General features: G+C 41.2%; 1 protein-coding gene across 15 annotated transcripts in view; it reads left to right on the top strand.

Annotated features, from left to right (window-relative positions):
• The window catches only part of JAK1 (Janus kinase 1), a 153025-nt gene extending 140800 nt beyond the window's left edge, over positions 1–12225 (top strand). For all 15 annotated transcript variants that reach the window (XM_061633325.1, XM_061633328.1, XM_061633326.1 and 12 more), the window contains 5 exons: positions 5830–5954; positions 6667–6839; positions 7158–7275; positions 8786–8896; positions 10257–12225. In XM_061633325.1, the coding sequence (XP_061489309.1) occupies positions 5830–5954; positions 6667–6839; positions 7158–7275; positions 8786–8896; positions 10257–10358 (629 nt within the window). In that variant the 3' untranslated portion in view covers positions 10359–12225. The remainder of the gene's footprint in view (positions 1–5829; positions 5955–6666; positions 6840–7157; positions 7276–8785; positions 8897–10256) is intronic.
• Positions 12226–15449: the final 3224 nt, after the last annotated feature.

The raw sequence follows: 15449 nt of genomic DNA, 5'->3' as shown, positions 1-15449 counted from the left end.
GCCACAACCGAAAAGGCCCTATTTCTAGTCACCATCCTCCGAGCTTCTTGATGGGATGGTACTCGGAGGAGGGCCTTAGATGTTGAGCGCAGTGTACGGGTAGTTTCATATTGGGAGAGGCGCTCCACCAGGTATTGCGGTCCCATGCCGTGTAAGGCTTTATAGGTCAAAACCAGCACTTTGAATCTAGCCCGGAAACAAATAGGAAGCCAGTGCAGACGGGCCAGAACAGGTGTTATATGAGTGGACCTTCTGGTCCGCGTCAACAATCTGGCCGCTGCATTCTGGACTAACTGTAGTTTCCGAACTATCTTCAAGGGCAGCCCAACGTAGAGCGCATTGCAGTAGTCCAATCTAGAAGTTACCAGAGCATGAACGACTGAGGCGAGGTCATCACTGTCCAGATAGGGACGTAGCTGGGCTACCAATTGGAGATGGTAGAAAGCATTCTGTGCCACTGAGGCTACCTGAGCCTCAAGAGACAGGGAAGGGTCGAAAAGAACTCCCAAGCTACGAACCTGTTCTTTCAAGGGGAGTGTAACCCCATCCAGAACAGGGTGAACATCCACCATCTGGGCAGAGAAGGCACTCACTAACAGCGTCTCGGTCTTGTCTGGATTAAGCTTCAGTCTGTTAGCTCCCATCCAATCCATTATCGCGGCCAGGCAACTAGTGATGAGTGAGCCTATTTTTCCATTGCTATTCATTTTTAAAAAGGAAAACAATATAAATTGTTTTGTATCCTGTCACAATGATAATTCTCCCTGTTGTCCCTTTCATAGTTTTCTTAAGTTGCAGCAATGGTAATGAGGGCTGGCACCAAGGTGTCTGTCAGGGCTGTGCACCAGATTCAGCCAAATCAGACCTATTCAATTTTGGGACTGTGACGGAGTCCGGCTCAGACAGTGATGGATTGTTGAGTTGGTTTGGATGACCCAGATCAAACGGGGGCTGTCAAGCTGGGGTGTCAGGCAGGAAGAAGAGGCAGCCGTCAGACAGAAAACCCATGAAAAGGCAAAGACTTAGTCCTGCGGCTCTCCTTCTTACCTGAGTGGGGCCCCACAAGATCAATGCCTTCACTCATCAGGTGTTGAGCTGAGGGAGTGATCCTGAGGGACATGGGTGCTGCTTTGCAGGTGGCTTTCCTGTAGGAAAGACGCTTGCAAACCAGCACCACACAGAATTGACCCCGTTCTTGGTCAGGAGCTGCGAAAGGAGATGTAATGTTTTTTTTCTCACCTCTTCCTGCCCTCCCCACTTATTTGGGAGTGGCTCCAAGGTGGGATGGGTGGTTCCTGGGTGGGCCTGATCCTCCCCCCGCCCTCTTGGAGCCACAGGGCAGATCGGGGGTCTGTGCACAGCCCTAGTTTGCATTGTTTTCAGAATTCTGCCACAACAGTGCCTGAATCTTCGCTTTCCCAGGCTCTTGGCATGGGCTGTTGTTGTGGCAGCATTTGGGGGAATTAATGGAAGACCTGGAGCAAGTTTTCCCCAATGCCTTTGCTATTGTGTACATTTTGAGAAAAGGGCATGGTGCAAGGGTTGCCACTAATCCCACAAGAAGACAAGTCTGAATTTAAGAGGCTTTCAGAGATGGGGAGGAAGCCAATTTGGTTGCTTATCTTGTGGCTCCTTTGATAGCTTTCAGTGGAAGCCTTGACAGGAGCAACCATAGCAATTGCCTAAGAGAGAATGTTAGAATGTGGGAGGTGAGAGAAGGAAGAACCTGGAGACTGATACCTTTCAGAGTGCTAGTTTGAAATTCAATGAAAATTTAGTTTTTATCGGACAAAATGCCATTTCTTTTTTAAACTTTACTTATTGTGTTTTGATGTGCTTTAGAACTCATCCTAAAGCTGCATACCTAGGCATCCCAATCCTATGTGCATAGGGTTGTAGTTCTATGAACCTAAAAATTATACAGCCACGAGAGATAGCCAGCATGGATTTTTCACATACCGCAATGTTAAATTGAAAATACCCCCATGCCATTCTGATGCTTCCCATAAGCTCATTTCAAAACAAGACCTTACAAAACCTGTAGTCCTGAACTCAGAAACGCTTAACAACCCTCTAAATTTTCAGCAATACACAAAACAGAGAGAATCGAGAGTTCAAAGTGTAAAAAGAGAGAGAGAAAAATCTGACCTCTTTTGGATTTTTTGTCAGAGTTCTCATAATCTGTTGAAATTCATTAAAAATCAGCCATGTTCACAGAGTACCTGTAATAGTATTACTGACCTTGTCCCATACTCGAAGGTCTTCTGCAGTTTAAAAGCTTAAAAAATGCCTAGCTGATTTTTAATTTAAGGAATTTAGCATTGAAGTCAATGATAAGCCCAGGCATGCTCAGTAACAACCGTCAGTGTTCTAAAAGCCAGACTCACAGCTGCTTGGCTTGGCTAATCAGGGGCCCACACCAGACCTTGATTTCACTTTAGACACTCATGGCTTCCCTCAAAGAATCCTGGGGTTGTAGTTTGTGAAGGGTGCTGAGAGTTGTTAGGAGACTGCTATTCCCCTGATGGAGCTCCAGCAGACAGAGTGGTTAAACAGTTAGCTGCTCTGATTGAAGCTCTGTGAGGGGAACAGGGCGTCTCCTAGCAACTCTCAGCATCCTTCACTAACTGCACTTCCTAGGATTCTTTGGGGGAAGCCATGACTGTCTAAAATGGAATAAAGGCCTAGTGTGAATGTGGACAGGGACAGCTTTGGTTTAAATTTGGGTGGGAGCCTCCACGTGCCTGCTGTAGAATAAAAAGTTGGGGGAAACCCTGAAAAACAATGATACTGTTCACTATGTTTTCCTTTTGGAAAGGAAAGGGGCTTTCCCTATGCCCACCCAGTCTCTTCCCACCCCCCTCCCTTCCCTTCCTCCCCTCTCTACCTCTTCCCCCTTCCTGCTCCTCTCCCAGGTCAGTTTCACCTATCCTAAGCATGATTGCACAGGAGTAAATCCCATTGAACTCAAAAAGCTTGCAAATGATCAAATCTGCCCTCTCCTCCTCCTCCATCCTATCCCTTCCCTGTCCCCCTCCCATTTCAATCCCCTCCTTCCCCCCTCCTCCTTCCCCCCTCCCCCCCTCCATGGTCAGTTTTACCTATCTTAAGCATAATTATTGCACGGGAATAAATCCCCTTGAACTCAATAAGCATGCAAATGATCAGACCTGCCCTCCTTTTTGCCCCTTCCCCTTCTAATATCATCCTTCCCCCCCCTTACCTTCCACTCTCCCCTTCCCCTCCTCCTCCCCCATGGTCAGTTTTAACTATTCTAACCATAATTTCACATGAGTAAATCCCATTGAACTCAATAAGCATGCAAATGATCTATCCATTCTCAGCAAACTTGCATGAGATCCCATTTCTTACCTCCCAGATTAAAAAACATAGATATTCACTCATAGTAAAAAAACAAAACCCATTGCTATTTAGGAATGTACCTATAGCCAACAGATACTTCTATCAAACTTTAAAAAGCACAGAAATTGGGCAGCTATAGTGAATGCACCAGGGGAGCAGGAGACCTGACCTCTCTGAGATGTTGTACTGCCCTACAAAGTTGTCAAAATGCAAACACAATTTGGGTTGGTCTTTCACAGTCCAATCCACTTCCTGTGTAGTTTGGAAAAATTTGGTAACATGGTTCTGAGCATATGGTGAGTGGTGGCAACACCTGCAATCAGCCCAAATAACAGCATGTGCTGAACTTGTTTTAGCAGGGAAGAAGCAACAATACTAAGACAGTTGATAGAATTCAGATCGTCACTTTAAATATGTTTGATTTACTTTGCCATTTTAATGAACTTTCCTATAGTAATTTTCTTTTGCTTCTGTTTCTGTGAATATGTGAAGAACAGCAACACTAAAAAAACCTCCAAAAATAATTGTGGAATAATGGCATTGACTATTCTGCAGAATAGTTTCCAGTGGTCATGAGGCATGTCTCAGTTTGCACAAGATAAAACAGTGGGAGGTGAAATATATTCTAGCAAAATTCTAGGTGTGCTCTATGTTTTTAATTAATCATGCCAATCTTTCCTTAAGTGGAGTGGTTTAATCATAGCAGGCAGAAAACATGCATGTTGGGCAGGCCAAGTTAGTTGTTTCCAGCAGCTAGATTCATTGCTTAAGTAGCAACATATTGTAATCAGTCTAATTTTACATCAAAGTGCAGTTTCAGATTCAACTGTTAATGCACCTGAAATGGAACATAACCTCCCGTTTGAAACACAGAAGGCTGTCTTTCCCATCATATGACATTGACCCAATAAAAAGGCTTTGAAATAAATAAAAATAATTTTAACACAGATTTCTAGGATGAGTAATTAGAGAAATATAATTTTCTAGGTTAGATTCTCTGTAGAAACAGTGGTAACACAGGAAAGAAGCAAAATAAGAACAACATACAAAAATGTAATTCTCCATCTTTGGAGATGGCAGGTGTTGCCACTGCTCACCATATGCTCAGAGGCACATGTTACCAAATTCTTCCAAACTACAGAGGAAGTGGATTGGACTGTGAAAGACCAACCCAAATCGTGTTTTCATTTTTACAAATTTGTAGGGCAGTCCAATATCTCAGGGAGGAGGTCAGGTCTCCTGCTCCCCTGGTGCATTCACTATAGCTGCCCAATTTCCCTGTTTTTTAAAGTTTAATAGAAATATCTGTTGGCTATAGGTATGTTATTAAACAGCAAGGATTTTTTGCCAATTAGTGAATAATTACATTAGGGTAGTAGCCAACAAAGTGGTTCCATTAGCTTACACAATGGAATTTCTCCTCCCTCTCCCTGTGTGCCTCTTGCACCCTTCACAAATCTGCTCTGGAGGATTGGAGGAACCCCCAGAACATATTTAGGGGGTTTGTGTGAGGAGAGGGAGAAGTTCCGTTGTGAAGTCCTTGCACTAGCAGTAGCCCTATGTTGGATGCCACCCATTGTTTTTTCTGGCAGCAATTAGTTGTGACAGTTGTTCACATAGTACGTGCACAAAGGCAGTAACCATGCTCTAGGTATCCATCCTCTGAATTATCCAGGATAATTATCAACAAAATATTACAACTAAAATTGTGAGACCACTTTATAAATTGCAGTGGAACTCCATTTTCCCTCCATAGTATGGTATCCACTACAGAAATATGTGCATAGCAGTTTCATGTCTGGTAACACACATGAAATGTCCACCTAGCAGCAGTAGTGTAGTGACAAATTCAGAAGTGCAGGATCCCTTCATGATAGTCATGCCACATTCCCTCACAGCCAAGCCCCCTCGCTCACTTGCTTCCTCTCCGTTGTCATCAGCACACTCCTCAGTTTTTCCCATGTGCATCTTCTCCCACAACAGCTTCCCTCGGAGCCAATCAGCATGATAGGGGAGTGTGTTAGCTATTGAATTCTCAGTGGCTGACTCACCTCCTTTCACTCTGATTGGCACCTATCAGCAGGAATGGACAAGGAAGCATGCTAGATGACTCTTCTCAGTGGCCAAAACACTCCCCTTTCATGCTGATTGGCTCATAGGATGCTGGAGACATTGGGACCCTGGTCTCAAAAAAGTAAAGGGTCTAAGACCTCCTGAGACCCTGGACCACTACACCTCTGCCTAGCAGCCGCAATTTGCTCTGGGTACATTTACTACGCATCACTTGAAAAAATGTGTATTGAACAAATAGGCACTGTCTTGTTTTTAGTCAGTGTGTGAATCATTCTGTAATGCCAAGGCAGCATAAAAATACTGGATGAAATGGTGCCAAGGAATATATTTAAAGCAACCAAAGGCATTGACTCTCAAAGTTGCTTGAGATAACTTTGGCTTTCTTGATCAAAGGTGGAAATGGAATTAAACTCATCATGGAGTTTCTTCCTTCTGGAAGCCTAAAGGAATATCTTCCCCGAAACAAGAATAAAATCAGTCTGAAACAACAATTGAAATATGCTGTACAAATCTGCAAGGTAAACTCTGGTCATATTTTAATATGTAGTTTAACAGTGTATGTCTTGATGTTTACTTATCATAATGTGATAAGCATTGAAATAGCTTTTTCAAATCATACCGCAGAAATGTGGAAAAAAGTTATCTTTTTGAAAAATATTTTATTTAAAATTTCTATCCCTGTTTAGGGCAAGCCCGTACACAAGGCCACTTAACAATAAAAATTTAAAAACAAACCATCTGAACAAACATAATAAATACATCAGATTAAAAACATAGAAGACAGCAATAATAAAATACTTGGGGGAATAAAGGCGAGTTTTCAGGGAGGAATGAATTCTATGCATCCTACTGTGTTTTTATGAGTGTATGAACTTGCTTTCTTATGAAAATAGACAATGTTGGCCTGCTCCTGTATTAAAATTAGCTTTGTTGCAAATTTCTCCTCTCTCTAAACTATTTGTTGCAAGGAGCCACAGATAAAGACAAGACTTTTCAGAAAGCATTTAAACAAAAATGAGCCTAAGCACTAGGGATTCTCCACACCTTCATGTGTTTTCATTCCAAAACTGAAACGTTGGTTTTCTAGAGCACTAATGCCAAAGAGCTAACTAGGGGTATAATTTCAGAGAAAATCCATAGAGGTTGTTGTGGTAGACAGCAAAATCATTAATGGTAAGAGAATGAAACAGACTTGAAACTTCTTTGTGTATATGTGTCTTCAACCATCAGGGAATGGACTATTTGGGGTCTCAACAGTATGTTCATCGAGACTTAGCAGCGAGGAATGTTCTAGTCGAAAATGAACAGAGAGTAAAGATTGGGGATTTCGGGCTAACAAAAGCAATTGAGACTGATAAGGAATACTACAAAGTCAACGATGAGCAAGACAGTCCTGTATTCTGGTAAGAGCTATAGTGACAATCTCATAAGTTTCTGCTGCAAGAGATACGATGATGTGTTAGCTGAAACTGAACCACATTTTATACTTCTCTGGATTCTTCTCATGCATAGAATAAGGTATCCTGGTCTAGTTCATATAAACTAGGTATCCTGTTATCAAACAGTAATAGGAAATATAACGATAGTAATCACTTGATCATGCAAGTTGGTCATAAGAAATGGTTCTTGTATTGCCTTTTTAGGATCATGATGTAAAGTGAGTTGTGAATTTTGTTCAGCAGTTCTACCAAAAATAAATGAAACCTTTTATATGTTTACAGGTATGCTCCTGAATGCTTACTACAGAGCAAATTCTACATTGCTTCAGATGTTTGGTCTTTTGGAGTGACCCTCTATGAACTACTGACCTATTGTGATTCTGAGTGCAGTCCAATGGCAGTAAGTAGCTGAGAAAGGAGATGTTACTTCCAGAGACAATTTAGTCTTTCCTCCCAAATAAGAATAGTAAAAGTGTCTATAAGTGGTTTTAAGCTCTCCCCCCCCGCAATCTTAAAAACTCCCAATTACATTGCACATACATGGATAACACTTCATTTAGGGGAATGTGAAAATAATTTTTTTAAAGAATCACTCATATTTAGGCTGGGATAAAATGAAAGGAGGAAAATTTTGAACCTTTTATCTGATGAAAATATTTCTTTATATAGCCAGCCTCATAATTCCTGTTTGAAACCGGTTCTTTAAGTTCTTAGGAGAAACCATTGCTTCTACTAGCTTGTTTAGGCACCTTAAATTTCAAATTGCAATATTAGTTGTCAAATAGTTCTTATAAAATTATGTCTGTAAATGAAAATATTAGTCAAGGGTTCATACGTTTGCAAATTAGTGCATTTCTTGGTTCTGAGCATGGAATTATGAAATTAAGGCTCCCCATTTGTAATGCACTACTACTTCCATCTATTTGAGATTTAAGTATAATCCATGAAAAAATCAGAGTTATAGGAAATAGCACGGTTGCATTTTTAATCTGAAGGCTACTGTAGTCTCTGCCTAACTTGCATGAGCCAGTGTGTTGGAATACTAGTGACCAGTTTCTTAGACATCTCCTCTTTGGGTTCCTTTGAAATTCTCCAAAGGGACAGGATAGGCTTCTGGTACTTTAAAGTAGTGCTTAGCTTGAACTAGAAGAGTGCATATTTGTTTTTATTTTTGTCTTAGGAGACAAAGAGATGCAACCCTCCCTGTGTTCTTCACTTTCGAGGATTGTACTTTTGAGGGGGGGGGGAGATATTACTCTTGTAATGATGTGAAACTCATAGAGTGGGTATTGTAGAGAAGGAGATGCATCCTCACTGCAATAGAAACTGGGCTGAACCTCCTAAGTCCCAGTTGCGCTTAAGTAGCTGAGGATAATCGAATGCTTCTTCACATTGTCCATTCATACTGCATTACTTTGAATAGGATGTGCGTTAGGATTGGCACCTGTCCCATGGGATGTGGTGCTGATAGTTTGTAAACATTCTGTTATTGCAGCAGGTCAACAAATAGCAGGTGAGGAAGCCTGAGCTCTTCCAGAATTGAAGCCTGAGCTCTGCCAATTTTCGCTTGCTCAGGTTGTAGCACTACTTTGGCATACTCGGTCTCTACATCAAAGTTAAGCTGCTTGCTTTTGTTTGCATTCTATTTATTGTAACCCTCTTCCCTGATACCCACATTCTTTCTCTCTCCTTTGGCCTATGTTCACCCCAACTCTTTTCCACATTGTTAGCTGATTTCCTACACCCCAATAATCCATGATTCTGCTACATACCTTGAGGCCCCTGCCATTAAGCAGGTATTGCTCCTCCTGTCTCGCTTGACCCATTTGAGTGCCTAGCCCATCTGTACAGGAACAACCACTCTTACTAATGGGGAAATTCTATTAAACATGTGTGTTCATAACTTACAGGAATTCTTGAAGATGATTGGCCCAACTCATGGCCAGATGACAGTCGCACGGCTTGTGCGCGTATTAGCAGATGGCAAACGTTTGCCACGCCCTGAAAATTGCCCAGAAGAGGTAAGACATTGTGAATTGGTCCAGTCATGTGTTGTCCTGTGTTGGGAAAATTCCCATAAGCTTGATATTTATGAGCTTTCACAGGAAAAAGCTCCTTTCTTCAGAATTGCCAATTTTGAAATGTTGATAATATCTTTTCAATTTACTTTCAACTGCTCCTCAGATCTCATCCATTTTTTCATTCATGTCTTCTATGCTAGTTGTATATAGGTCAACTAGGGCTATGCAGAAGTTCCCAAAGGCTGTTTTTATAGGCTCTCTTTCATTGATCTGCTGACCTATTATATATTTTTGTTAGCTGCATTGAGTTTTCTGTAACGAAAGAAAGAATATAAATATAAATGTTGTAAACTTATCAGCCACTGTAAACCTTGTTTTCATTTTGTAGAATTGTGTTGTACAGCTTATAATAAAAGCAACAAGTCTAGGGGCACAATTCGTAGGTCCCTGGAAGGGTATCCCAAGAGCCATGGGATACTCTGAACCTTCCTCTCTGTGGGCAGAGGGAAGTGCATGGGTGAAGAAAGCACTCCCCTAAAGGCTTCCTCCTTGTGGTTGCAGATACCTTCATAGCTTGCTCACCTCAGCTGTCAGTGATGCAGTGGTAGGTAGAGAAAGGGCTGTGTCAGGGGTGAAGCGAGGGAAGCTTTGGGACAACAGGATCCAGAGCCCTCTCATTCTGATTTAGGCCCCCAGTAAGGGAGAAAAAATATGGAACCCTGAGGCTCACATACATATTTTCCCTACCATACCCCCACCTTCTGTCCTACCTAACTCAAGCTAAGCAGCGCTTTGGATTTGGAGATTCTTCTGCTAGAGATTCCTTCTGCCCCACAGGATTGCTTGGTTAAATGCATTGAACTGAATACTTGGCAGAACAAGGAGTATTAAAATTGTAAGAGTCCAGTCTCCTTTATAGTTATGGAACTATATTTTGTTTACATGTTTGATTTTATTTTTGTAAGCCGCCCTGAGTGCCCTATTATAGGGTAGAAGGGCGGGATAGAAATGTTTTAAATAAATAAACTAAAACAGTAAAAATCAAAGTATGTGAGCCTACTTAAACATAGATAAAAGCTTTATTGTATGAAATGCTTGCCTCTGATTCATTTACCAAAACTAATTGGTCAAAAAGCAAAAATTTAAAGGATCTGTTTAACAAACTTTTTTTGGTTACATATTCAGATACTTCAGCAGCTTTGCACTTACTAACCCAGTTGTCTGATGCATGTTAATACGTCTAGCTCCAGTGAATATACTCCATTCCACACTGATTTAAAGGTCTGGATCTTATTTCTTTAATAACAAAAAGGTTAATATATTCTATGTCTAACCCACATCTACTTTTTTTGTTTACTAGGTTGACCAACTGATGAGGAAGTGTTGGGTACAAGACCCAGGTGAGCGGACAACCTTTCACAATCTGATTCAAGGATTTGAAGCACTTATCAAAAAAATGTAATCAAAGATATTTTATACTTGTCACTGAATGTTTGAAAATTATGTAAAGGCCTTTTATTATTAGTTGTTGTAACTTGGTAAAGTTATGTCTGAAATGGTTTCTTTTGTCCAAGAGTTTCCCTCTTTCAGTAGTAAACACATAATGAGAAGACATGATTCACTATAAAAGACAATAATGCTGGGGAAAACAGAAGGGAGTAGAAAAAGAGGAAGACCAAACAAAAGATGGATTGACTCCATAAAGGAAGCCACAGACCTGAATTTACAAGATCCGAACAGGGTGGTTCATGACACATGGTATTGGAGGTCACTGATTCATAGGGTCGCCATAAGTCATAATCAACCTGAAGGCACGTAACAACAAACTCAGACCAAGCAACAGTTTGGTTGGCCAAGCGCTTTTCCAGTCTGTATTTGTGTATTTCTTACAACACGTTCTACCAGTTAGGACCTGACTGGGGTCCCAGAAGAAACTTGTAGTTTGATATTGATGCTGGCCTAAATGCTTTGGAGAACAATAACCTTAAAAGAAGTTTTTAGAAATTTATTTGCCTGAATTGTGTTGGATTAAAAAGCAGATGATTGCAAAACAGTATCATGACGCAGTAATTAAGGTATAAAAATCTGATATTATGATTGCCTTTAAAAATGAAGTGTTAGATGAATTTGGCTGGAATCCAAAGAACTACACAATTATTTTCACAAACCCAAGGGGACTTTGGATCTGCATTCCTCAACTGTCAGCCCTCTTATGCCACATTACCAAGCTAATTTTGAACTGGCATTAACTGACAAAAGCAGTTTGTGTTACACTGTGGATTGCCCTTGCAAAAACCCAAAGTAACTCTTGGGATCCCAGCACTTTTTTCTCTTGATATATTTGTTACATTTGTTTTTAGCATTTTGTTAAAATCCAGACACCATTGGCATTTTGTACTGGAGCCTTCTAATCCATGGTCCAAAATTTCTAATACATTATAGAAGTCAAGACATCCTGATGTTCTCATATATTCTCTTTAGAAAGTTTTCCTTTTAAATTTGAGAACTTGCTATATAAGCCTGTTGTGTGGCATGCAATCCAAGATGTCTGAATTTGAAAGTTTCAGAATAGGGATACTACACAATGGCCAAGAGCCAGTGATTCTTCCCATTACATGTTTTTGACCTTACTCTTAAAATGCAGGATTTAATACTACTTGCCTGTATGCACTAAAAGGTTTGTCACCATGGTAGGATGCGGGTGGAACAGGAATAATCATTCAGGTAACAGATTGCCAAACTATAAATAACCAGAATAGTGGGTTTTTAGTAAGGCTGAGCTGCCCTCTAAAGCCATAAATGGTCTCCAGTAAGGTCAAATAGTACATGAATTTCAAGACACACTGTGTGAATGTGGATATTGCAAGAAACACAATATGCCATAAGCTTGGGGGGGGGTGTACATTACTTTGATCACTTACTTCCTTTATAGAAGGTGAATAAACAGCACCAGGGGAGGTGGAGAAACATACTGAATCCTCTCAACCGTGGTCTTTGAGTAGAAGGGAGAGTTCCATATACACGTCTCTGGGGCCACAATGCATGCATTACTATGTGTTCTTTTCCCTTACGCTGTGAATTTGCTAGTCTTTTACAGGTGAAAGAATAAGATGGGCATTGTTTGTAATAAAAGCTTTTTAGAAAAGAGTAGCCTTTAATTAAAGTCAAATACTGCTTTTGAGGAATTATTCAGAGTTTGCAATAATACAAAAATGTAACCCTGTATCAAAGTAGAAATACTATTCCTCAGAATTCAGTGCAGTTTAGAACCATCTTTCAATATTGCCTGTTTTTCCCTGTACTCTGTATGCACTTTGTTATTCTTTATAAAAAAAATAAAAATTTTATCTATGAATATTTGTTTTAAAAAGCATTACCTTCATATCTGAGATAACATTTGCTCATGGTGCAATGATGTAATTCCCCGCTCCAATGCTGCTGGCATTGTTATTTCTCTGTCGTACATTCACTGCCCTTTTTCTTCACAGCAGGTCCATTATCTCACAACTGCTTTACACAACAACTTCATATATGTGTTGGTTTTCAGATATGTAATACATGGCAACCTTTCACATGGGAGAATAAGAGCAAGTCTTGGTTTTCTATGTACCCAACTCCTTCCTCCCATTTAGTGTATGAGCAGCTCCACAAGTGTTCATTGTACATATGAATCTAACACAGATACAGGTGGAGCTGATCATTGCTCTGTAATTACTTGGTTTTTCCACACTATTACAAAAAAAAAGGACAGTTCTCACCTGAAAAGTGTAGTGTTGAACATATGGCACGGTTGGTTATGCTGCCCTCTTGTACCTGAAGACAGTAAACAGGTCTTTGTCCATTACACATCCTTCCATCTCCACTCCCATTTCATGACATGCTATGGGGTAGACAGATAACAAAACAAGAATAGCACAGGAAAAAAATACCAACCAAAACCTGCTATGGTACTCAACCAACATATGGACAACCTTGCAGCTGTGTCCCAGAGGGGTGAGGTCACGCCATATGTTCAACACCACTGAGAAACACCTTTCAGATGAGATCAATGGTTCCTTGTGCAGCAGGGTTGAACATATGGCATGGTGAGATTTACTAATGCTGAACCCTTACCGGCTGGGAATTACAACAGCTGCCACTAAATCTGTTGGAGGACTATCCTCTCAAAAGCTGCCTCTGCAGAAATATATTTGTCACTTTATAGTGTCTAACTACATATACATACCTAACAAAAGAGATGGATTTGCTGAAAAAAGCAGAAGTTGCTGCCCTGATGGAATGCGCAGAAATATGCATTGGAACAGATATTTTTAAGAACTCATAAGCTAGAGAAACATAGGCCTTTATCCATCTAGCTAATGCTTGAACTTGTTATTTTTCCTAAGGGTAAAACAAAACAGACTGCTTGCCCCAGTGGTTTGTTCTATTGATGTACACTTGAAGAGCTCTCATACCTAGCGAGTGTCGGGCTTTCTTTTACAGATGAGAGGGACAAAATGTGGACAGTATCGACTCTGGTTGACTGTGATAAAGTGTACTTTAAGCAAAAAGGATGATTTTCCAAAGGCTGAGTAGATGATGAAGCCAAAACCAAGGAAATTGCAGATGCTTGCCTTTTTAGCATAGCAGATCTGAAACCCATAACCAAACTCTGCTACAGAAACTCTTAACAGAATCTAAACTGTGGTTGCATATGGCTTCTCTATGTGGCTTGGTATATCTTGATAACTGAGGGTCTAACAAAAAGCCAAAAGAGTTCTTGTCACAGCCTCAGATGATCCAGAACATTTCAGGTTCCTCTGTTCAACCTCAAGCAGTGAGATGGAATCACTCTGGGTCCAGGAGGATTATGGGACCCTATGTCAGTAGATTTGGTTGTGTGAGGATGTGCCATGGCAGACTCAAAGGCAGCTGAAAAATCTCTGATAACCAAGGCCAGAATAGTGCCACCAGAATTTCCTGAACCTTTTCCATCTGAATTTGTTAAACTCTTGGCAGTAGATGTATTGGTAGAAAAGCATAAAGCAGTTCTTTTGGCCACAGGACTGACAACGCAGCTACCTTCTCTACCTCTGTGCATTGGTACTGTGAACAGAAGTGAATCTGTGACGGTTCAGTGGTGAAATCTGCTATCTGTTCCAGTATTGCCTGCACCTGAAGGAACACATTCATCCTTTGCTAGGTTGATCTTGCTGACAAGTCAGCCATTTGGCCTGCATGTTTGGGCTCTCCCTTCATATTAACTGTTAACTAGGGAACTCTGGTAAGACTCTCTCCAGTACATGAGAAGAGCTGTCTCACACTGCAGACTTCTGAATCTTTTCCCTTGTTTGTTGATATGCACTTTGACTGTTGTATTGTCTGTGCACTGAAATACATGATGTAGCTAGAATTGGTGGGCAAAGTGGTGCAGTGCAACTCTTGCCACTCTCAACTCTGACCAGTTCATACTGTGCCATGACTTGCTTCACGTCTAGCATCCTTGGATGCAACTGGCATCTGTTGTCCCAAGAGACCTCTCTAGATCTTTCAGTGTGTTGCCTTTGTGAGATTAGGTTCCCGGCACTGTCATCACAGAGAGATGAAGCCCTGGTGAAAATGGAATGTGTAGATAATGTTGGCAATGGCTGAAATGGCACAAGGGTCTGGTGCACTGTCTTGCCCATGGAATCAAGTGGATTGTTGACACTAGGAGCCCCACGATCTGTGTGAGCTGCATCAAGTCCACTGACTTCCTCTGTAAGACTTCCACTGTAGCTGCCTTTATCTTTTATATCCAGTCTGGAAAAAACAACATATTTTTCATATTTAGCAACCAACACAAACATTTGTGGTGGTTGCAGGTGGCTCTTGAAGTTCACTATGAAGCTACAGAACACTGGACATCTTTGGATGACCTCTGTTCTGTTGGGAATAGAAGGAGATTGTCCAGCTGTGGGTAAACATGGATACCCTCTCTCTGTGGGCAAAGCAGAAGAATCTGGGGATGGATAGGCATATGCAGATATGCCTCCTTTAGATGTAACACGGCAAGATGATCTGAAAACTGTAGAGCTTCCCTGATTGAAGACAGCATCTCCAGCCTGAAGTTTTGATAAAGGAGTTGTTTCAAACACGTGAGGTACAAAGCAGCTGTCCAGGAGCCATCCTTTGGTACCATGAAGAATATCGAACTGATACCAAAGAAGGGATCCCCTGATGGGACCTGTTCTATTACTGCTATGTGCAGAAGATACTGGATGGTTTCCAGAACAATGGACCTTTTCTCTAGTGAGCTTGAAGCTGATTCAGAGGTGTTGATTTCAGTTCTATCATCAATCCATGGTGAACTGAATTTGACCCAAATGTCTCCATAGATAGTCATCCAAGCTTGGTAGAATTGTTGCAGCCACCCCTCCCCCCAACAGGTGACTGGAGTCAGAACTGGGAAGAGCTGGTACCCTTTTACTTTGAGCATTGTTGGATCTGATCATCTGCCTGAAATCATGACCTGTACCAAGAGCTGGGCCTGGAGCCTCTTCCTTTTCCTTTAAAACAGAAGGGACAAAAGGAC

Source organism: Rhineura floridana, chromosome 6 (genome assembly GCF_030035675.1).
Source record: "Rhineura floridana isolate rRhiFlo1 chromosome 6, rRhiFlo1.hap2, whole genome shotgun sequence".
NCBI classification, from domain to species: Eukaryota; Metazoa; Chordata; class Lepidosauria; order Squamata; family Rhineuridae; genus Rhineura; species Rhineura floridana.
Note: the sequence above shows the minus strand (reverse complement) of the source record. Positions and strands in the feature narration are given on the sequence as shown.